The sequence below is a fragment of the Mesitornis unicolor genome, unplaced genomic scaffold, assembly GCF_000695765.1.
Source record: "Mesitornis unicolor isolate BGI_N332 unplaced genomic scaffold, ASM69576v1 scaffold32852, whole genome shotgun sequence".
Taxonomy (NCBI): domain Eukaryota; kingdom Metazoa; phylum Chordata; class Aves; order Mesitornithiformes; family Mesitornithidae; genus Mesitornis; species Mesitornis unicolor.
The window spans coordinates 2,300-25,909 of record NW_010168056.1 but is presented as its reverse complement, the minus strand read 5'-3'; the positions used below and the strand labels follow the sequence as shown (position 1 = coordinate 25,909).

The following is a 23,610-nucleotide window of genomic DNA, read 5'->3' as shown; positions in this document are numbered from 1 at the left end:
GGCTCGGGCAGCGCCTGCAGCAGCGTGGCCGGCCCTGCCTGAGGAAGGGCTGCTGGGGAATCGGGCTTTATTAAGTAGTTTAAGACCCCGCTCTTCACTGCTGCAGCCTTTGTGGTGCTGTATTTAAGCCACAGCTTTGCCACTGCAGAAAAACACTTTTACTCAGCTCCAGCTGTGGGATAAGCACCCTCGTGGCAGAGCGTGCAGCCTCTTACAGCCATTTCACAAAGCAGTTTGTGGCCTTGCTGTTGCTTGTATCAGAACAATCAAAACTTAAACCTGCTTGGGAAAGGTTTAAGTGAGCTGGGGCTGGGACAGCTGAGTCCCAATATAGACTGGCAATTGAGTACAGCAGCATAAATGGAACAGAGGAAAAATTGAACAAAAAGTCAGTGTTGTGCAGTGAGTGAGTGGAGTCCAGGTGATGAATGAATGGGAAGCAGAGCCTCACCTTTGCATGGTCCCTGGCTGCTTTGCGGTGCGGTGCTGAGGACTGCTGTTGTTACTGCTGGGAACAGAAGTGTTTCAAAGTTACAGCTTTACAGTAGTTACAGTTACAAAGATACAGCTGAGTTTGAGGGCAGGAACAGGGAGTTGCCTTCCAGACCAGGAGGGCAGGCTGGGTGGTTGGGCTCTGCAGTCACCTTTAGGGGAGCACAGTCAGTTCCTGAGACTTCCCAGGAGTTTCTTACGGAGGTTCATCTGGAGGACTAAGAAAGTGGAGTCGGTGATATTGTATTGACTCCACTGATACTATCCTCCTAAATTAAATGGTGGAGGAACAAGGCCTGCCTGTGAGATAAAGTCAGGACCTACTTCGTCTGCCTACAAGGTTTTAATGGCAATTAGAAGGAGCAAGTTAAAAGTTGGGTGTTTCTGTAGAACACAGTGGGTGTTTGAATGGAGCAGTCTAAGCTATTTCAGAGCTGCTGTGTTGTCTGTCGTGTCTGTGCTTTTGACATTCTCTCACCCGTGTGTTTTTGCTCTCAGGCCCGTGGGTCCCTTTGTTCCTGGCTCCAGGACTGGGTGAGGAGGGATGCTGGATGTGCTGAAGGATTATGGTAACCAGTTTGGAAACTGTAACCACCTGTTTAACCATAGATGGTTTGTGTAAACCTGCGTGGTAACCGGTGCAGCCTTGTGAAAGGGCTTCATGTGATGCCCTCCAGTGGCAACAACGTGTACTGATACTTTAAATCAAGAGGGAACGGGAGGGAATTGGAGAAAGTGATCCCTTTTGCCCACCCTAAAGGGGTTTGAGGGTAACTCCTAAGCCCAGGGGCCTTTGGGCAGCCCTGGCAAAGTCCGCAGTTGGCTGCTGGGTGAGGCGTGGTTGGGGCTGTCCCATCCTTTGGCAGTTCCTGCTGCTGCAGGCTCTGCAGGGATGCATGGATCACTGCTGCAAAGCAGGGCAGTCTGTGGGCTTCAGGTGGCCAATGCCCGAGCTTCAGGCATGAGCCCTGTCCTTCATGGAACGTGAATTTTGCTGTGTGCCAGGAAATGCACATAGTGAAAAAGAACAGGAAAAAAACCACCAACAGGTACCAGGAAGAATGTGCCTTCCAGCACATAACTCAGTGTCAGCAGCAAGGACAGCTTGTTTTTAACTGACCCGAGTGAGCCTGAGTTCCTGTAGACAGGCAGAACAGGTTGGTTGTAGACAGATGAGAACTGCTTTTGCCTCATCTGAGAAACCTTTCTGTGCAAAGAAACAGCTCTCAAATCGACAGCTCAACAGTTTTCCAAGATGAGTGCTATACCCAGGATTCCAGGTAAACCAATCCCCTGGTGGTGTTCTGCTCTGGCGCTATGCTGGAGCTGGTGATGTTGTTTAGCTTCAGTAGGTGACTCCCCTTTCCCTGACAAATTCAGCTGCCAGTTCTGCACGGTTTGGCACTCGCTCAGTCTCACACATGTACTGCACTTCCCCCGTCGGGTGGACTTGCACAGAAAGATGAGGATGATGTCAGCCTCCATCCTGGGTGCCGTACTGGTCTGATCAGCGGACCCTGTAGTGGAAGCGGTGGCCTCCCTGTAAAGGATTTGTATAACAGTGACAGATGATTTTAAAAAATTCAGGTGGTTCATCCCTTTTCTTTTGGTGTATAAATAAGTGATAGGATTGGGATTCATAAGGAAGGAAATACTTGGGTTATTGCTGACAGGTGAAGCTTTTATTAAACAGAAACATGCAAACTTATTTCCTGTATTGTTTCTTTAATCTAGTAGCTGATAACTGCTTATTTGTTTTTTTTTTCCAGATAGTTCTGTTGCTGCCTTAGCCATCCTGTACCGTGTCTGGCCATGACCACCGAGTCGTACTCTGCTGAGCGGGCAGCTCCATGCTCAGCCCTCAGGCCTGTGTTCTCCAGCTGGTCATCATGCTGGCAGTGTAACGATGGAGCTGTTTGGTACCTGCTGCAGTGGTGTCTGAGCACCTCGCGTTTGGCTCGAAAAATCTGTCTTTGCAGCAGTCCTGTGAAGGGGTTGTGAAGTCCTGGGGAGTCCCAGGGCAGTTCACTGGTTGAAAAATATTTTGGATGAGGTTCTTGCATCATCTGAGGTGAATGGCTGTCCTGGTGCCAGGACACAGGTATGGTTTAAACACCTGAGGTGAAAGCTGTTGGTGGGGAGGGGTGGGACTGCTCACTGCAGATCATCTGCTTTCATCAGAATCCTTGGGTTCACCAGCAGTGTTTCTGCACTAAAGGCTTTGTTGGGAGGTTCAGACATCCTCATACCTCTGCTCTGAGACCTGTGTGTTTTACTCTCTCAAGTATCTTCTTGAAGAGCGTGGCTCTCGATTTTTGACAGATAAAGGTACAACATGTTCCAGTGGGTGGAAGTTGGGCCCTGAATCAAGGCATAAGTTTTTAAGCAGAGTGGTGCTTTCTCACCCCCTCAGTCCCTGGCAGAGGAGCTGTGTGCTTCAGCTGCTGTGCTCTGGTATGGCCTTGCCAACGTCAGCAGAGCTCACTTGGCCACCTCCTGCCCTCTGCCCTGGCTGTGGTTGCTGGCTGAGTCACCCGTTCCAGGTGGACACAAGTTGTGCTCGCTGCAGGACATCACAACTGAAGGTCTCTGTCCTGCCTTTACAGGAGGTCTGAGTGTGAGGTCAGAGTGACCGTAACAACTGCTGCTGCCCTGGAAGTCTGAATTCCTGGTAGGCTAAGCAGTGGCCCTGTGCTTACATAGCTCAGTGTCGCTACACCCCATCTTTGAGGCTTGCAAAACCAATAGGTAGCCAAGAGAAGATGGTACCAATCGCTGCCAAAATTACATACTTGACTCATGTTTTTCTGGTTTCTGCAAAGCCTGTTTTAGGGAGACTGTTTAAACTATTTGGGGAAAAACAGACAAGCGTTTTGCACACTCTGCTACATGAACCCTCTACGGTTCTGCCAGGCTGCCTTCATTTGTAGAGACCCTGCATGCTGTAGAGGCCGCTGCCTGTTCCCAACTATCCCCTAGAACGGAAACTTGAACCAATGCTGTAATGAATGTGCAATAAAGCTGCAGGAAAGCTTCTTTGTTACTGACTCTTGATTGAATTTGGGTAGCTTTGACGTATGGGAATGAGGCTGTTTAGAGCTGGACAGGCCTGCTTGACAGGCAGTGCCCGTCTGATTGTCTGGTGTGTGGAAATGAAGCCTGAAGGACAGTTCAGCCGAGTGCTGGGCCAGAGCGCTTCCAGCCCCCTCTGGACACCTGAAGCCTCAAGGGCACAGCAGCATCAGGGGTGAGAATTCTTCAGTGCTGAGGACGAGAACACATTTGTGAGTGTGGAGGATGCACCCAAGTGGAGGTGAGCATGGCCAAAAAGGAAAAGCTAAAAATAATGCTTTGTTTCTGTATATGGGCAATCAAGCACTGCAAAAGGTCTCTGTTTTTAAGTTGTGAGGTGGTTTGGTTTTTGTCCCCTGGATGAATGAAAGAGAAGCATGGACATTGTGTAAAAATGCCTTTTAATATTTGAGACTAGTGCATGTCTGGATGTTCCAAAATGCCTCACTCTCTATGGTGGGTGCTGACAGTTCACACACAGGGGAGGCGTATTTGATTATCTTGTGTCACACTTCATGTAGCAACAAGAATACTTGATCGTGAGATCAGCTTTGTGGTGGTTTTCAGCTTTGTCTAGCAGCTGTACAGTCATTATGCCTTTTGCTATTTTGGTTTTTCTTTGATTTTTTTTTTTTTAGCTCTTCAGCAGTCACAAGAGTGGAATTAATGATTGCTGTGCAACAGGGGAGTTCCCTAGGCATCAAATGGATGTTGGGGGAATGGGTGATCCTGCTGCCACTGCTGCTTGGTGACAGTGTTGCCTCTAAGGATGGTATCCGTTTGTAACTGGAGAGTTCTGGGATGCTGATGGATCCTGTGACCATAATGGTTTTCTGCTAAGATCCTGCCTAAGAGGACAGAAACTGGTGTAAGGGCTCAAGCCTGGCAGCTCGTTTGGCTCAGGGTGGCTTTGCTCTCTGTCTTGGGACAGAGCTGGCTTATAGGGAGTGTGATGGAGCAGTGAATGCTGAAAGAGGGTGTTGCTCAGTGCAGGTTATGCACAGATGTGGCAGCTGCAGAACACACGTTATGGGAGGGCAGTCCATGGGGGTGCTGCAATTCCACTACGTATCCGTAAGATGCCAGGTGTTTCCAAAGCAAAGCAGGGGTGGACGTAATGCTGGAAGTGCGAGTTGAATGTGTAAAGGTGCTGGGCAATATCTGCGTTGAAAAATGACAGTCTGCAGTTCTCGTAGTCCAGCAGGATGCCAATCCTTCTGGGAGGGACAGTAATTCTGATATCTGGTGTCATCCCGCTGTGCAGGAATTCGTACTTGTGCCTGTAGGCAAGAAACAGATAAAAAACCTGAAGGCACCCTGGCTGCTCTCCAAAGGCTTTGTGCACACAGGTGTGTTCAGGGTATGCACAGTCCTGTCCCTCCTGTCTGCCCTGTGGTTACTGCCCCATCCCACCCACCTTGCTGAGCAATGGCTGTGTTTGCCGAGGAGCGGTGTGCTCTGCGCTTCCAGACAGCCTTATCCTGCCTGTTAACCCGTGTAATGGGCTTCTCGTTTCATATCCCATGCTGGCTGCGAATGGATGGGTGGTAGCCCTTAGATACAGACACGGTCAGAGCACAGCACGGGACTTCCCAGGTTTTTTTCTGCTGCTTAGAGGGCAGTGTGGGGGTCCTGTAAATCAGAGGGTGCACTCTTGCCACTAGGTTTAGCCTGAAGTTGTCCCTTCCTCCACAAAGGAGCTGTGCTCAGTAGGCTTGCCCCAGAACAACACTTGTTACCTCCTCAGCCTTGTCTCCAGATAGCTGTGGGCACTGCCAAGGAGGGAGTGAGTGAGAGTGACTCAGTCCTGTCCTTCCAGGCCCTGCCGTGCTGCCCACTTGCTCCCTGAAGGGCCTGTGGTACTGAGCCCTCTTCCCTGCCAACATTTTGGCGACTGCTCACGCCCACCCTCACAGCAGCAGTGAGGGAGCATAATCCTTCGGGCAGAGGCTGCCTGGCTCAGAGTGACTAGGCATCCTCCAGACTATTGGACATCATTTTTCAAACCCCGCTCCCTAAATGACATTTCTGATTACATTTCCTACCAGACCTCCCTGCTCAGCCAAGGCAGTGTTGATGGGCAAGTTCCAGTCTTTGTGCTCACTTACTAGAGGATGACATAATTTAATTGCGATTCCTGGACTGTGGATTACTGGAGGCTAGGATGGGCCTCTGAAAGTAAGCACCACTGTCATGAGGGTAGCCCTCTTCCCTGTGTAGTCACTGTTTGAGTAATGCCAGGGTCCTTTAACAGTTACTCAAACAGCTCTCCCTAGTGTGGCACGCTGCAACCAAAAATATGAGTCTTGTATGGAAATGTGTGTCTTTCTGAGCAGAAATGAGAAGATTTATTCAGCCGAAGTGATATCTGGCATTTTGTGAGGGCCAGCTTCTTTACTAACCGCCTCCTCCACCCACACCACTCAAACCTGAGAAAATTTCCCTGCAGAAATGGCTACGATAGTGACTCAAACTGAGCAATGGCCCAGCTCCCCCTCCTCTCTGAAGTCCATGCTCATTGCTCCAGAAGAATGAGAACAAACCTCAATGTACCTCTGCGCTCAGTGTAGCAAGGAAATCAAATTAGCCTGCCTGCAGTGTATGTGAGAGTCATTAGCTTTAGTGGGTTTGGTCTTCCTCATTAAGCAGCATTTCTTGCTGTGTGGGAGGCGAATGCCAGCACTGCTAAGGACTCTGGCTATGCAGCAGGCGAACTGCTGGGGGGCCAAGAGCAGCGGCTGCCTGGGGAGGAGCGTGTGCTCCAGCCAAATGAGCTGCGTCTAAAACCTCCCTGGGTACCAGCAGGCAGAGGACAGGCAGATTTGGGCCTGTGCTGTGCCATCCTTACCATTTACTGACTGCATGCGGGGGACACTCGGGTGGTGTCCATGCTCTCTGTTAAAGGGGACCCTGCAGTACCTTGGCGATGCTTGCAGGCTGAGCAGTGAGCCATTGAGACAAGCAGTGGGCAATGCTTGGGGATGCCTGGGGCTGTGACTTGTCTTGTTCCTGGATGCTTCACAGGGTGCCCGAATCTCATGGGAGTCAAAGGTAGTGATGGTAACGTAATAGTCTGGGGGAGAGCCAGCAGGTTCAGCTGGGGCATAAGGGGAGCTGGCATTTCTGCATACAGGTATGGCTGTTGGGTACTTCCATAAGTAGGAGAGAGTTCAAGACCAGTTGAATACAACTGGGTTTAGCCAGATAAGTAGTTTCTAGTTTACATGGATCTATTAGGGGGGACCTTATTACCATGCACCAGTACATGAAGGGTGGCTACCAAGAAGATGGAGACTCCCTTTTCACACTGAGACCCATGGAAAAGACAAGGGGTAATGGACACAAGTTGCTTCTGGAGAGACTGAACTCCAGAAGAAATTTTTTTTTATCATGAAATCAATCAGACATTGGAACAATCTCCCAGGGGAAGTGGTAAACACCCCTACATTGGTCAGTTTGACAGGGTGTTGACTCATCTCACTTAAACTACACTTTTACCTCAATGGAGACTCCCTTTTCACACTGAGTCCCATGGAAAAGACGAGGGGTAATGGACACAAGTTGCTTCTGGAGAGACTGAAGTCCAGAAGAATTTTTTTTTTTTACCATGAAATCAATCAGACATTGGAACAATCTCCCAGGGGAAGTGGTAAACACCCCTACATTGGTCAGTTTGACAGGGTGTTGACTCATTTCACTTAAACTATACTTTACCTCAAGAGGTTGGACCAGATGATACTTCTGGTCCCTTCCAACCTGATATTCTATGATTCTGTTATTCAGTGATGTAAATCAAGTCCTTTACAGCTAACTTCTGTAATGCGGATTTTATTCAGATTTGTTCCTGGGACTGCCTGTTTCAATGTGAGAATGTCATTAAGCAGGGGGATTTGCTGAAAGGTTCCAGTATCCTTCCAACACCAGTTCACAGTGCCAGTGGTGGAATCTCAGAGGCCCCTGGTTAAGTGCTTGGTCTGGGCTTTGATATAAAATCTCTGGCTGCCCCCTGCAAGTTGGAGCTCTCTGCTGCTCTTGCCTGCAGGTGCCTGTGGGAGGTGTTCCTGTAGGAGACCTGTAGCCTCCACAGCCCTTACCTCGATGGTGTGATGATATGCCTCATGCACCAGGATGAGTTGTTTGCCCCCAGATAACCATGTCTTGGAGTGTTTTCAAAAGCCACGCCGATTCTGTACTCTGTATCTTCCTCAACTTCCACCTCCCAGTAATGTTTTCCTGGAAACGGGATCAGACTTCCCAGGATCCCAATACACCTGTGGGTGACAGACAGGAATGTGTGCTTTGGCAGGGACTCTCTGGAATGTTATCTGCAACATTTATGTATGTAAGGTGCCTGGACATTACATATCAATAAACAAAAGCCATTTTCTCCTCCTTAGCAGTGCAGCATGGATTTTTGACTACAGCGAAGTCCACGTGCTGAGGACCTGACACAGAACCTGCAGGTTTCTTTGTGACACTTACCCAGTTTTTATCTGTGGATAGCTTTGTATAAATGAGTGCTCTGGGCACTTTCAGGAACAAAGAGGACAGCATGCTATGCTGCCTGGGTTTTTTGAGAAGTTGTTGCTTGCTAGAAAAGAGTGCTCTGGTAAACCCGAGTACAGCATGGGGGAAAAGGCTACGGATTCTGGTTTGGAAAGACCACTAAGAACTGAACATGGTAGGAGAGCTTGGAATATGCTTAGGTACCTGGGCCATTAAAAGTCTTAACAGTAGACTATGGTTCCTAGCCTGTATGATAGGAATCATGCAGAAGATAACTCTTGAAAAAAAGATGTGCAGGAGAGACAGACAAAGACCATATACCACAGAGAGACCCTTCAGCTGGATTTACAGGCAGTTTGTGTCAAAGGAGCTGGGTGCTTTGATGATGCAAAACCGCAAAAACACAGGTTCTGAATCAAGAAAGTTGGGGAAAATAACCCAAGCCAAATGCTTCTGAAACACCCTAAGTCAATTTAAGAAGGCAACATGAATCCTGTAAGACTACACCCCAGCTTTTTCTCAGGAAAAGTGCACGGTGTATTAGCTGTCATTGCTGCATCAAAGGGGATAGCAGGGTTCAAAACACACCTTCACTGCTGGACAGGGAGTCACACACAACTTGTACGTTTCTGTGGTAGGGTCGTAAACTACAAAGGCAAAGGATGCTGCTGGTAGACACTGAGCTCATCTCGGTAACGCTGAGAAAGAGCTGCACTCAGCACCCGGAGGGCCTGATGTGCAAGGACAGGCGTGCACAGCAGGATAGCTGTTCTCTGTGCCACCTCGGCAGCAATCGCTTAAAGCAAGTGTACAGCTCATTACAAGTGCACGTAGATGTCCTGGAAATAGCTTAAAGGCTGCTGAAATCTGGACTCAGAGGGGCTGTGCTGCTACAGCTTGAGACAGCAAAGGAATGATGCAAAACGAATGGGTAAACATCTGTGAACAAAACTTTACCACAGTAATGAGAGTTGAAAAGCCACAAAGGCAAACCTGACTCAGATCATAGCTGCTGTGGTTAGGAAACACATTAGTCTTTCAGAGATCACACAAACTTCAGGAAAAAGAGTCTGCAATGTAATTTCCTTGTAGTACGAGTGTTAGTCATTTCAGCTTGGGAGCTCTTTTTTCCTTTTTTTTTGCACAGTATCTTGGCATGAAAGAGGCTTCTGAGAGTTCACAGTGGCATGAAAAACTCAGCCTCAGAGTTCAGAATGAGCTGAATGCCAGTTCTGGCTGTTTATGTGAAACATAAAAGCACCCTGTGGAAGTGGGATGAAATCCCATTTAGGCTTATCATGATGACTTTAATGAAGAGACTCTTCTATCTTGTGGCTCCTTTCTACCGAGCCCTCTGGTAACACTGCATTTCCACAGAGGGATGAAGTTGTGGGCTTGTATTAATCTGTGTCTGCAGATGCCAGTCCTGGTTTTATGTTGTTTCCATGGTTCTGACTGGAAACATGCATTTTGTCAAGCTAAGTCTCTTGTTTCAATGGCAAAAGACCTAATTCTGTTTTGAAAGTAAAATGTGTAAGCCCAAACATTATCAGCTAGATCTCTCAGCAAGAGGCAAGTATTCACATTTCTTTAGCATTGCTTTGGCACTTAAATACCTGTTCAAATTTAGCTCAAGGTGCCCAAGATGTGTAAGCAGGATTTATGTAATTGTGGCTAGCTGCATCTGTAATCCTCTTTGTGAACTTGCATTAACTTCCAAGTGATGCTTAAGTCCCAAAGAACAGCTAGAGAGAGATTAAAACTCATTAAATCAATAAGAGTTGCTGAAAGCCCCAATTAGACACTTCCTGGCATCTATTAAAAAAAAAACAACAAACCCAAACAGACCAACTGTGCTTTGAACTACACAAGCCTTTTTCAAAGAAGAGAGTCAGGTGCCCCAAGCACCAGTAGGTCTTTTTGCCCATTCTGTAGTAGTTGCTGTAGTGAACGAGTTGTAGCTGAGTGTTTGATGGTTTCCACTGGGCAGAGCTATATAAAATCAGCCCTGAAATTTCCACGTGTGAATATGGGACCAAGGAAGGCTGGGCAGAGCCTCCTGCATGTCATGTGCAAGGCTCTACCACCTCAGCCAGCAGAGAGGAGCAGCTCCTTACGTCTTGGAAGTGTGCAAGTGCTGGATCACTGTAATTAAAGAAAACCTAGTAATTAAGGCTTTTTTTTTCTTTTTAAAATCCCACTAGTGTTGTATTAATAGTGTATGGGGTTTTAAAGTTTTTTTTCTCCTTGTGACATTTTTTCTGGGGTTTGGGGGCTCTAAAAAATGGGAAGAAGGTTTTTGGAATTTAACAGAAGTCAGTGCACGTATCATGCAAAGAGAAATGTAAATAATACGTATTAGTTACCCTAGAAATTCTCAGAAAAGAGCAGCAAGCCACAGGGAGTTCAATAATGCTGCTCAGGAACAATAATCCCAGTTAAACTATGGGGCCTGGATAAATGGATACAGAGTTTTACTCTCCAAGGAACTATAGGGAAAGCCTACCATTTCAAACTTTTTAGTTATCTTAAAAGCCCAACTTGAAATACCTTAAAATAAATTTGATTTTCTAAAAGATGAGTAATCCATATTTTAAAAGGACCAACAAAGATGTTTGCAACTGACTAAAACTGAAGACAACCATAGTTACTTATGCAAAAAACAGGATGGAAAAAAACCCTATATATTATATACACACACACAGTCTGAAGTTTTACTTGGTTGGTGCCTGACTTGAAAGTGAGGACAGCTGTGAAACCAGTTAACCTTTTTAGTGGATTTAAATTCAAGGTAGGGGTGTGTCATGGGTGAAGCAGCCGCAAACCACTTGCATTAGTTGCAACTGAAATTCTTCTGTATACCTTGTAAAGCTGTTATCATAGACAGGCAGATCACACTCCGGGTTTTCCAGTTCATCACAGGCAATTGTAAATCCATCATCTAGAATCGCCAGTAAGGGATGGGCTGTGTCCTCGTTAAGGCAGAAGTAGGTGCCTGCAAGAGAGGAGAATGCCTGAGGATAACTCCAGCAACTCCTTATGGCATTAGGGTTTGCAGCAAGGTTGTGTTGAAACATTTGGATCTGCAGAAAGATTAACCAGTGCTCTGGAAAGAATCTGTGGCCAACACTGAGAGGACTGGGTTGTCCATTTGGGGTTTTTCAAATAAATGGGTGTTTTACAGCCTAACACTGTCTAGTTACAGCATTGTGAAAAGCAGAAAATGGGTCTTAACCTGGTTTTGAGCCCAGCCAGGGCTCAAAGCTGCAAGCATTGCACAGGAAGTAGCTACTCAGAGATGAAATGTCCTCCCTGCAAGAGACTGACTCGTTTCAAGTCATCTTCCTCAGAGCTGAAGTGTTTTATTTTGAATCACTGAAAGGAGAAGGGAGGCTTAAAGGCTTCTTCAAGGTCTCACTCTTCCACATAAATGCCAGGCAAAGTTTGAGGAGAAGGGATCTCTACAAAGGTACCACTCACAGCATCCCTCATGCTTCAGCACCTCCTCATCAGGTCAGCCCTGAGAGGTCAGTCAGCTAAACCAGCCCAGGACAAAAGCGCTTCTGCCTTTCTCCCTTCGGAGACTTCACAGAGCAGGTCTGACACGCTGCACTCCGATGAGCAGCCACATGCGTCACAGCTGCTGTTTGTAGTTGGTGTTTGTGTATCCACTCCAGCAAGAACCAAAGGTCATTCTCAGTGTTGGAGGTGAGCGCTTGCAGCTGACAGATCAATTTGCATCAGCTGTTTGCATAATGTAGACTTAGAAGATAAATCTCTTCAAATGAAATAATTATAATCAAACTGCAAGTTACTTCAGTGCAAATACAATACAATGACAGGGCAATTACAGGCATGTGCTGCTGAAAACAAACACACACTGTGCAAGCAGCACTGGCAATTTCAAATATTGAGTTTGATTTAACTAGTTGAAATGCACACAATTAATGGTAATGCAATGACAAAATCTTCTCCAGGGATTGAAGAATGACCATATCTTTTCTGTGGTGTCACTGATGTGTAACAGACGGGTTTCTTACTGAAACGTAGCCCTTCGCAGATTAATGGGTGTGTGGTAGGCTTGCTGAATAAGCACAATTTGCAAATCTCTCACAGAAGGTAAGTGCAGAAGAGACACAGGTATGGTGTGAATGTGTCTGTGAGTGATGTAGGAGGTCTGACACACCCCAGTGAAGTTGCAGTGTCACTCTAGCAGTGGTGAAGATGAAAACAGGTGTCTACCAATAAGGGTGGGAAGGGAAAGGGCTTCCAACATCCCTTTTGAGGGAGAAGGTTAATCCTTGCTCAGCATGGCACTGAGGGCAGAGATGATGATGCCCTGTCAGTTATCAACAGCAAAGCTTCCAGCTGAAAGCCAGACCGCTTTTTTTTCCTGATGAATAAAGGGAACCAGCCCTCAGAGCTTCCCCAGCCAAGCTGGATACGTGCTAATATATACACAGGAAGATTCTGTATATCCAAGTGGCTCTGGAAAGTGCTGACTTACTCAACCATACTTTCAAGCAGCAGCATCATTACAAGGTAATCTCTGAAGTAAAGCAAAATCACACCACAAATTTCTTCATTGGTGTGTGTCAGTATTAGGCAAGCTGGTAACATTTGGGGTGTTGGATTGATCTTATCTTTTAAAATGTTTAGAAATTAGTAACTTTCATACATCAAATGTACTGGACAAAAATAATTCTGAATTACAGAGCTAAAGCAATGCCATTATTGTTACAAAAAGCGTTTTTTCCATTACTAAAATGTTACCAGGTGTGTAATTAGATGTAAGAGATTAGGACCTGATCCAGAGGCTACTGAAACGAGCAGGAATCTTTCTGCTGAGATAACAGATGCTGCAATAGGCTGCTGGAGTTGTTCCGAGATGTACAGTACCTGTGGTGTGTATCACGACTGGTTCACTTCTTTCACTGGAACCACCCAGGTTTAGGGCTCTAACGCAGATGCGATAGCTTTGTCTTGCCTGGAGGTGAATTAGGACTTCACAGTTAGGAATCCCAACAATAGATCTACAGAAAATAAATCCATGGAAAATGACAGGGTAGAGAACAAAGGTAGGCCTTTGAGATTATTTTTCTGAACAACAGAGAAGAAATTACATTATCAGCTTCTCTTGTAACCCATCAGCAACACTTTACCTTGTATAGTTGTCAGCAGCGGGGGTACGAGAAAGTCTGTGACAGACTATGCTGATTTTTATATTTGCTTCTGCCCTTTTCCCATACCCTGTATAGTAATTTTTGGTGAGCATTTATGAAATTACTGTTACTAACAGGAATGTTCATGAAGGCGAATTTACCAAAGGGTCATGGGTCCTTTCTTAGCACTATCTTATGCCACATGACTTGAAATGGTTTCATCTCTACAGGTCGTGGATTTGATAGAACAGGGACTCACTCAGTAATATCGTCATTCTCTTCATCTGTCAGCTTGGACAATTCCACCGTGTAGGAATCAACAGGGTTAATGTCTTGAGATTCCCAGCACACTAGCGCTGCATTTTCACAGCTTCGGATCTTTTTACTCTTTATGGTAGGTGGGGAAGGAGCTAAAAAGTAGGCAAAAGAACAAATCTAAGCTGTTGCTTGAAGATGTCTGCATCAAATGTGCTTTGAAGACTCAAAAAATAGAACAAAGTTCTTTACTAATACTATTTAGTTAAAGAAACTTGCTTCCCCAATGGACAACAAACAGCAGGCAGGGTGATTAACAGTACTATTCCAAGACTTAATTTGGATTATAAAGGTCCAAAGAGAATTAATCAGAGAAGTAACAGAGAATAATTACAGAACGGGGTCTTTTCTGTCACAGGTTTTGACTTTGTCATAAAGGTGCATCTCTTCTCTGCTTTAAGATGTCAAAGACATCTGGAATGTGTGCTTGCAGGTCTTGCTCTGACTTTCTCAATCTGATGTCAGGATTTCACAAAAGAGAATCAGGGTCTGTAATTAATCTTGTTGCAGTTCAGCTGCTGGGAAGAGTTCCTGAAGACAAGCCACGCTAACCAAAATGTGCTTGACCTAACTGCAGTTACGAAGGGCAGCGTAGCAGGTGAGTCGACAAAATACATGCCAGTAAAAGGAGGGCTATAAAAGGAGTCTACCTGGCAGAAATAGGAGACTTGAGCCTTATTCCCAGCTCTCCTACATGCTTGCATTTAAATAAGTTATTTTGTCTCTCTGCTTTCGTTTCTTCAACTCTGAAACAGGGACAATTGGCCTCATAGGCTCTTCAAAGAAAAGTAGGAAATTCCCATGCAGTCAGTAGACTTAAATCAGAAGAAACAAAACACCCAGAAAGCATCACTGGCATAAAATTCAGAGATGACTGTGAATTTCACTATGAGGGTCACGGAGTCATACGAATGAAATATTTTTACCTGTTACATAAACTGCTTTTTCACTTGGTGGACTGATACCAGAGGCATTTAAAGCACTGACCCAAAATTCGTACTGCATATTTGGCAACAGATTAGTAATGGTGCAGTATGTTTCTTTGACTTTTAGCGTATGCTCTGAAATGAAAACAACAAATCATTTACACAGCGCACACATTTACATTGCCTTTACACAGTTACCACCCTCCCCCAAAGCTGCCTCAAGTAGTTGAGGTGCATTATTTTGTGTGCTGAGCTCAAGACAGCGCCTTGTGCTCCATAGCCCCTTCATTAGCTGTCAGGCTGTTTCACCATGTCTTCCTCTAAGGAGGCATAAATCAGGTAACACATCAGCTTCTGAAGGAGCCACATCACTCAGGGGGCAAAAAAACTCAGAATGAAAGGTCACCCATCTGTCACTGAATTTTTTCTAGAAAGACCCTGCATGTTCCCACTGCTGGGATACTGTCTGGTCAGCTCCCTCCAGCAGTGGGACAAGAGCTGAAACTATTTCACTACTCATTTCTCATTCTTAATCTTATAAAATTTGGACAGGTCTTGCTTTTCTCTCTGAGCTGGCCATTTGGTGCTCTACTGGCTTCCAGTTTTTCTTGAGAAGTGGCTGGGTGTTTTCAGTAAAAGGATAAAGGAAAGCAAGATTATTATTAGCAAAGACAATTTTGTCACAAGGCTGGGATGGTTCAGGATGGTTCTGTGGTTCTCTTTTTGTGTGTGTGGGTGTTGGGGAGTTACAGCTTGTTATTAGCACTGAGATAAACTGTAAAATGGCTGTGGGGGTTTCAGTGGGCCTGCCGATAATATGATCATTTGCTCTCTAAAAATACTGTGCTTTGCAGTGGATGCAGCGTGTGTGTGTCTAACACAGTGCCCTCTCCCCAGGCAAGATAATGCTACTGTTGAGACCCAACTTCACCCACTGTCTCCTTCCCTTTCCTGGTATCCCAGCTCCTGCCCTGTCCTGTCTTTGCTCCTGTGATGGGTCCTGCTGCAGCTGACAGCATGGCAGACACGGCAGGGGAAGAGTGACAAAGTCAGAAGCAGGAAATGTGGTGGCAGATATGAGAGTTTTGGTGGCAGAGAGAGTGCACAGAAAGTGCACTGGTTATCACAGCAAGTCCAGAGGCACTTTGGAACCAGCTGGTTTTGCCAGTGGAGGGCTGAAGTGGCCTCTTAGGTTCAGGCCTTATTACCTGCTTGTTCATCGTTGTGCCCCTCATTGCTCACTGGTTTATAGCACAGTTGGTAGCACTCAACAGTGTCATCTGAGAAGAGGCCCCAGCAAATTCTCAGTGAGGTGCCAGTTGCTGCATTGGGGGCCTGGGGATTGATCACAGGTGCACAAGGAGCTGCAGAGGGGAAAACAGGTCAAGTTTTGATATGTCATTCATGGGCAAACACCTCTCCTCTCACAAAGCTGTTTGCACAAAGCCTAGGCATTGAGTAGTCATATTCCTCCCACATGGAAAAAAGTTAGGAGCCGACCCTGTAAATAGTTGCAGATAATAATCAGGTCACTGGTGTATGAACTAGTCTTGCTTCAAATCAAAATCAAAACAACAAAATATATAAGCCTCAACCTAACCCTTCTTTGTAAACTCGATCTTCCTTGCTTCTGAGGGCTGCTGTTCCCCATGAGTTAGTGTGGCCCTGCAGGAGCAACATCTGACATGCACTGCACTGCTGCGGACCAGCCTGGGGCTGAGGAGCTTCTGAAGGAAAGCTGTCCAACATGGGATCAGCACCACAAGCAGACAAGTAGCAAATGCTATTTTACTTTAAGAAAACACTATGGGCATAAAACCTGCATATTATTCTTTCTGACCACTGGTGCGAATCCAGAAACTGTTTCATTTTTCATATTTTTATTATTTTAATTATTAGAATTTTGGGGGGTTTGCTCTGTTTTCTGTGGAAAATGTTTGCTAAATAGCAGAGGAACAAGCCACTGAAATATGGGTATTGAAAGAATCTGCACAGTCTCGTGTCCCTCTGCATTTTCTTCAAGCAACTACGAGGTAAGACAAGTTATCACCAACTAAGTATGTCTGACCCCTTAACAGCAGGGGGGTGCCTTTGTGAGCCTTCTAGGAAATTATCCAGTAAACGCAGAGAAGACCAAACTTGGCACTTCTGGTAATTTTATACTGAAAACAAATGGAACAAAAAAATCCATAACCAGCTTCCAGTGTCTGTATACACAGACAAGCAAAAAAATCTAGAAGGAAAACTAGGGAGAAGCTAATTCTGCCTTTGCACTTCTCCTTTAGAAGTAATGAACTTCTGTTTCATACATACCCTTAATTAAATGTAAATAGGTCTGAAATAATTATCAGATAGGAAGAGTACCTAGAATAGTATTAATGGAGTTCATTTGTTGTTCAACTTCAGAGAAATCTATGGTGCGCTCTTTAAAGTCTGGCGGTGTTGAAAGCTCTAATTTCACTTCTTTCTTTAAGAACTCTTCCAGTCTGTAATTGTAGGAAAAAAAAAAACAACATCAAACTGAAAGTACCACAGTGTTGGAGATACCTTTCTATGATATCTATTGGTAAGAGGAAGAGAGCAGCAAAATAATAGCTATTTCTTTAAAAGAATGTTTCCATGGCTGTACATTGCTCAGCCTCCCATGCCCTTTGCTTGAAGAGACATGGCCACACGTCAGATCAGTGCTCTGATGCCAAACAGAGCTGGATGCTGATGAGACCGAGGGACCATGCTTTGTGTGCCTGGCTTATGCAGGGAGCTGGCTGCCGGGCACTGCGCTCCCACTCAGCAGCTGAGTGAGATTTCCCCAGCACCCCTCAGTGGGAAGCAAGCTATTAGCTCCATGACTTTCATTATTTTGAATTTATGACACTATTACTAATTCAGGACCTCATGGTTCTAGGTGGTGTAAATTTGAAACAAAGAGGTATCTTTTCTCTGTATTTTCATAAAAGATGACAGTCAATTTAAATGTATGTGTTTTGCAATTGATTTAGTGTGCCTTAAGATTTTTTCCAACTGCTCCAAGATCTTTCAGTATCTGTTTTGAGCTCCCACAGCTTGACTTTCTACTCCTCTATATTAATGCATGAATAAGCTTGTTACTAATCTATTTAAGGGGCTCAGTTTTAGGCAGATTTGTATCCAGAGCATTTCTTTCAAGATCTTCAGCAATCCTGTTTCTTAGGCACTGAAATTAGTTCCTTATGACAAAGCTGAAAACAGTTATTTATTCATGCTCTAACTCCTTTTGGATTCTTTGAAATTGGCTCAAAACTAGTTTTGAGTCTTAAACTTCTTAGAGCAACTTTTCCTTCTGCAGTTTAAACCAGAAATACTGAAGATTTCAATAACTCCAGTAGCTTAGATAACATCTGTGTGCCTGAACGGAGTCCAGAACATGCAAGTATCTCCAATGACAGGTCCAATTAGCAGGAAGAAATGTGACACAAAATCTCAGACTGTGATACTACCTGTCAACCATGGTTACTGCTGCCTGTGGAAAAAAAAAGAGTGTGTTAAAAACAGAAAAATATACACTTTGTGCATTAGTGCAGAGTCAGACTACATCATGCTGTTGACCTGTCTTACATGAACTGTCCCAAATGCAGCCCTTAGACTGAACTAATTGGCTCTCACTCAGCTCTACAGACAAAGCTGTGCCATTCAAATGGACAGATCTTGGCTGAATTTACAGTAAGATAATGTGCAATATCAGGCAATGACCAGTGGCTACCCATCTAGACTCGACAATGTATCCTTCCTCAGTTGTCCAAAGTGCCAACAGATCCTTCACAAACAAAACCCAACAATAGCTGGGGAAAATAACCTAGTGACATTATCTGCATTGGAGGGAGTCTGAGCAGTGCACATTACTGGAAGTCAGACATAAAATCTATGGAGAAACCTAAGCAGCTGAGAGCTCACGACCAAGAGCTACTGACTTCTTAGTGAATAATGGCTCCTAGGGGTGATGTAAAACTGTTTACAAGCTAAGGAGAAAAATAAGGTTATTCCAGCGTCGCAGAGGAATGGGCAAAGTCAACTCAAGCGAAGAACTCAGCAGGCTGGAGTGACACAGCAAGCTGATCTGCTGGAGCAGACTAGAGTTATTAGATTTGTTTACTGTATAGTTCAGAAGTTACTGTGGCTATAGAAATGGTCCCACCCACCTGTGCCACAGGACAGCTCAGATTAGAGTGATCACTCACTAGCCGTGAAAATTCTCATTTTTTTCCCAATTATTTTTCTGCCTGCTAAAGCAAAATAACTTCTTGACACCTCCTCAACAGTTGGACTCATCCGTCACTTTGTAGGAGCTCCCAATGTATTTAGTTTGGAGTCTCCTATTAGGCTGAACTTTCAAACAAAATGAGCAAGAAAAAAACCCATCTTCTAAAGTGGTTGCATCAGCCTGCCTGCTGTGAGCCCAGAATAGAGCGAGAGCTGAGCCTGCATGAGGCAGTGAACACTAAGTGCTTCCAGAGTTTCCCAAGATAAGCTTTTCAGAGAGACATCTTCTTTCTGTACCCCAGTGAGACTCAGAAATCACTGAGCATCCAAGTTACAAATTTCTGCTGCTACTTCTGCATTTTGGCTGCATTGTGTTGTCCTTCTAAAGTCAATGCCATCAAGCCAAGCAGCTGGCGCAGTGACAGCACCATGGACCAAGCACTTCAAATGCTCTCCAGCAATAAAGCCCCTTGGGACTCCCCAGCTGGGGACTACTCGCAAGCAGCAAAGAGCATTTAGAAGGAGCCTTGCCAGTTAAAGCTCTTTACCTTCATAAAATTGGCTTTGTCATTTTCCAGGTAAAGCTTCTGGGTTGTGTCTGTCAGCTCCTTGCAGGTGTCAAGATGTTCCCCACAAGTGACCAGCTGCTTATATAGAGCTTCCAGTTTCTGCTGCTTCTCTTCCCCCAGCGCTTCCAACTGCTCTTCATACTTCTGAGCAAGCACTTGCACTGCATCGTTGTAATGCACCTCAAAATTCTGCTCCTGCCTCCCAAAGTTTTCCTGCAAGGTATGTGGTGGTTTGTTCCTTGGTATTAGGCCTGATCCATAGCTTAGCCAGAAAAAGTCTCTTACTTAAATCTGCCTGAAATTATCTTTGCTAAGGGGGCAACGCCAGTACCCAGAGGCTGTAATTTGACTAATTTGCATTTTTAGGAATTTATTCTAATCATTCATCCCCACTGAGGCACAGGAGGGTGCTGAATTGGGTACCAGACATAGTAAGACCATCAGAAATTATAATAAAAACAATGATGCAAGGCAACTGTCTCCAATCTAAGCCCAGAGAGCACAACTAAGGATATAACCTAGCCATCATCTCACAAGTGTTTCCACTAACACAGTCAAGCACATCCTTCCATAAGAGAAACCATGGCAACCCAGTGGGATCCATGGATTCACACTGGGGTAGCTGAGCAGCTGATGTTGGTATCCTCACTCGCTGCTGGAGAAAGCATTAGGAAGGAAGAATTAAGGAGCAGGCAAGGCTTTATTGCCAGCAGCCGCCCACTGCTAAGGCACCACTGTCCTCCTGTGCCACATGCAGCACAGAAAAGACAGTAGGAGCCTTGAGTTACTGCTTCACTTGGACTTGCTGCCAGCTGAGCATCTTCCCCCAGGGCCAACTTGACATCAGGCAAGAAGTAGCACAACTCTTGAACTGCTGTAGCTGGATACAGCTGGTCCAAGGGTTTGCCTGTATCTGGTACTTCAGTGAATGAAACTGAGTGAACACAAGGGGTACACTCTGGATGGACTAGTTAGGTCACAGGTCCTGGGCCATTTAAAACTAAGATAACCTCAGTGGAGGTCACTTTATTTCTGAATGCAAGTGTCTGTGCAAATCACAGAATCATAGAATGGTTAATACTTAATGTGGTTTTACTAGCCCACTTTAAAAATTAATTAGGATGAATTTTCCTGAGTATCTTGGTCTAGGCAACCCTCAAGATAACTCTGTGCTCTGTTACTGTAACTACCTCATTAACAACTGGACACTATGACTGTCAAAACAGTTCTAACCCCAGTACCACAAATTTAGCCCAAGAAAAAAAGCCTTACCTCCACAGTGATGAAGATTTCCTCCAAGTGACTGGCAAAGTTTTCCATCTGAGCAATCTGCTCTTCCAGCTTGCACATGTTTTTATGGATCTCCTCCTACCAAAACACTCACCATAATTCTTAGTATGTCTGAACACCATTTTAGAGGCACCACAGTACACTTGTATTACTCTTACCTTTTCGCTTTCCACGGCACTGGGAAGCTGAGCCACCTCATGATCCTTGTGGTCACCAAACAGTTTGTCAAAAGCTCGAATTGGTATCTTGCAGGTAGAACAAAAAACATGCGCTGCTTCCTCTTCCTCACTGACAGCCTGACTGTTCCACTCATCTGAGATGCCGCTGCTGCTAAGCCCCTCTCTGGACCACATGTGGCTCTCAGTCTCATCCTCTGCTCTGGCTTTGCTCTGGTCTTCATCTTGAGAAGCCTCACCAGGAAGTCCCTGTTGCTCTGTGCTTTGACTTTGATCTTTCACTGGAGAGCTGCTTTTAGATGCATTATATAAGGAGCCTTGTGATTCTGCTTTTTCTGTGCGAGCAGGTAGCCATCTGCTCTCCACCATCTCCAGATGTCCTCCAAGAAGTTCAAGCTCTTTTTCTCTATCCTCATCAAGTCCATACATCTTAGCCAACTCTGCAACCTCTTTTTCCAAGTCATATCCAGCTTCCTGGGGGCGCTGAAGTTTTTTGCTACTCAATGCAGCTTCCATTTTCATATCCTGCAGAGATCTGTCTCCTTGATTAGATAGCTCTTCAGGAAAGATATCAAACCTCTCCTTTGACCCATAAAGATCCATGTGATAAAATATCAAGCCTTCAGCCTCAGTCTCACTAGACTCTGGGACTGGTGGGGATGCTGAATGACCTGGTGAGTGGTCACTAGTTTCATATTCCTTTGCCTTGCCAGACCTAGATGACATTGGTATCCTCAGTGAGGCTTTTGAGATGAGGAGTCTCAATCCTGTAAAAGATAAGAAAGATCCTTAGCTACATACTTAGATATTAAGCAAATACATAGATGGAACAGGTTTGGTTGAGGACTGCTCATGGCCTGGAGGTAGGCATGGGAAAGACCAAAGCTGGTAGCTCCACTTCCAAAGTGAAGCCACTGAAAGCTTGTTCTTTCTCACCTCCACACAAAGCACAGCAGAGAGCTGTCTCTGGTGTGCATCCTATGTTTTCTGAGCAGCTCATCTATGATCCTGATGTCCGATTTCCAAACCATGGACTAGTCCTGTCCTCAGCTCAACACTGCGACTGTGCTTCAGGCACACTTAGCGCTGTTCTGTGCAATTGTAGATGGCCCAGTTTGAAGTCTGCTCACCCTTCAGCTGCTCTTTCTGAACTGTAGTCGGGCATACTGTAAGATGCCCCCTCTGATGACCACTGATGCCACATTGCCCACTAGTAAATGCCCTGAAAAATCCTGTTCTGGATCTTTCATATTGCCAGTCTTGATACTGAAACTTGAGGTTTCTTTTAACATTATTCTCAGTCCAGGTCTCGGGTTCTTTTTATAAAACAGAGAAAAATACTGCCCTTTGAGTGTTCTCAGGTGTTGTGAAAACAATATATTTTAACATAAATGAAGCTCAGAAAGAAGACTGATGATCTCCATGATAAAGCATACAGCAATTAGGAAGAAAGGCAGATCACTGACCCCTGAATTGAGAAGAGTCTGCTGTGACCTGGAGCTTGCAGACTTTGTCCATTCTGTGCAATGAGGGAGGTGTGAAAAGAGGATGTGGATGTGAAACGCAAAGCTGTATGACAAAGCAGATGCACATGCAACAACGTTGAAGGTGCAAAGGCAATTTTAATGCTGACTTCCCAAGCCCAATCTTTCCAACCAGCCTGTATTAACAACAGCACATGAAATAACGCTACTACAGACAGTGCTCTGTCAGAGCTGAAACATCCCTCCACTGTTCACCAGCACAAGGAAAATCACGGCTACAAAACCACTCAGGGTAATTTTTTTCAGCAGTTTACTACTACAGTCAAAAGAGTTCATGGAAAGATTTCAGCTGAATATTAATAAACTGTTAGTTACATCTAGTCCTAGCTCAGTGAGGCATATGGAAGCTTTAAAACCACTGTCTCACAGAAAAAAGTCCAGACATCAAGGTCACCAGAGCTTCTGCAGAAGCTATCACATAAGCTTTGCTTTCAAACCACTTTCTATGGTCTTTGTGGTTTGAAGTACTTGCTATCACCTCAGATTTATTTAATCACTATTTTACTAATATTTCTAAGGATTACTTAGCCATCAAAGTCAACACAGTCAGTGACTTATCAGAAAGCAACTTTTTGAACCAGTGAAAAATGCTAAAAAACTTCCAACCCTCTGGTTTTATATCAATGACTGAAAACAGTCCAGCCTACCAGATCTGTAAGAAAACACACACAGAAGTTCACCATTTGTCTTCTGGCACTGTAGACATAGGTGTGGATTCCACAGCTAGCAATATCTTATTATGGACAAAACCACTGAAGGTAGTCAGAAATACTATTTATGCTAAAGGCAATAAAATAAATCATGCAAATTCTAACATACTAAACAGAGAAAAGGTCTTGACACATACCAGAAAATGTTGTCTGGCTCCCGCAAAGACTTTTCCCCCCATAATTATAGCAGTAAGGCTTGCTTTAGAAGCTAGAAAAAGTGAATTAACAAGTACTAAATTGAAACTAAATGACATAAATTAAAATAAGCATAAGTAAGCTCGTCTGGAACCCTGCTGTCTAAATAAGACTTTCAGAGGATTGCTCAATGTTTGCTCAGTTTACAGGCACAGATAAAATTACAGTGAAGAATGTTAAGACCATGACCATCAATTATCTAAAATATATAACAAACATTACTACCTAAAAACTTGCCTTCTATCTTAAGATGTCGTAAATTCTTCTGATAGCTCAGATGGCATAAAACTTCACATTTATTTCCCCCAGTAAAAATTAATTCACATGAAAGCAACCCCTGCCACTTTCCTATGACTGCAGTTGGAAGACTTATTGCCGTAACCCTAGACCGCCTCTTTGCTCAGATAGGGACATGCC

The 23,610-nt window shown here is 44.8% G+C and overlaps 1 protein-coding gene across 1 annotated transcript; it reads right to left on the bottom strand.

The window, feature by feature from the left end:
- Positions 1-4,591: 4,591 nt before the first annotated feature.
- On the bottom strand, positions 4,592-21,470 carry FSD2 (fibronectin type III and SPRY domain containing 2). Its single transcript, XM_010178883.1, has 12 exons — positions 20,727-21,470; positions 20,551-20,646; positions 19,258-19,491; positions 17,950-17,972; positions 16,838-16,959; positions 15,682-15,837; positions 14,474-14,608; positions 13,492-13,642; positions 12,970-13,103; positions 10,933-11,065; positions 7,659-7,835; positions 4,592-4,844 (listed from the first exon to the last, which is right to left on the bottom strand). Exons 1-12 carry the CDS (start codon positions 21,468-21,470, stop codon positions 4,592-4,594), a joined length of 2,358 nt encoding a protein of 785 aa, XP_010177185.1.
- Positions 21,471-23,610: the final 2,140 nt, after the last annotated feature.

Excerpts from the sequence above, each read along its gene's own strand:
- FSD2 (XM_010178883.1), bottom strand. The coding sequence starts at position 21,470 with ATGTCATCTAGGTCTGGCAAGGCAAAGGAATATGAAACTAGTGACCAC. Across the intron at positions 13,104-13,491 it reads GAGAATGACGATATTACTGA|ATCTATTGTTGGGATTCCTA; the intron begins GTGAGTCCCTGT and ends TATTTTCTGTAG. Across the intron at positions 7,836-10,932 it reads TATGATAACAGCTTTACAAG|GTGTATTGGGATCCTGGGAA; the intron begins GTATACAGAAGA and ends TGTCACCCACAG.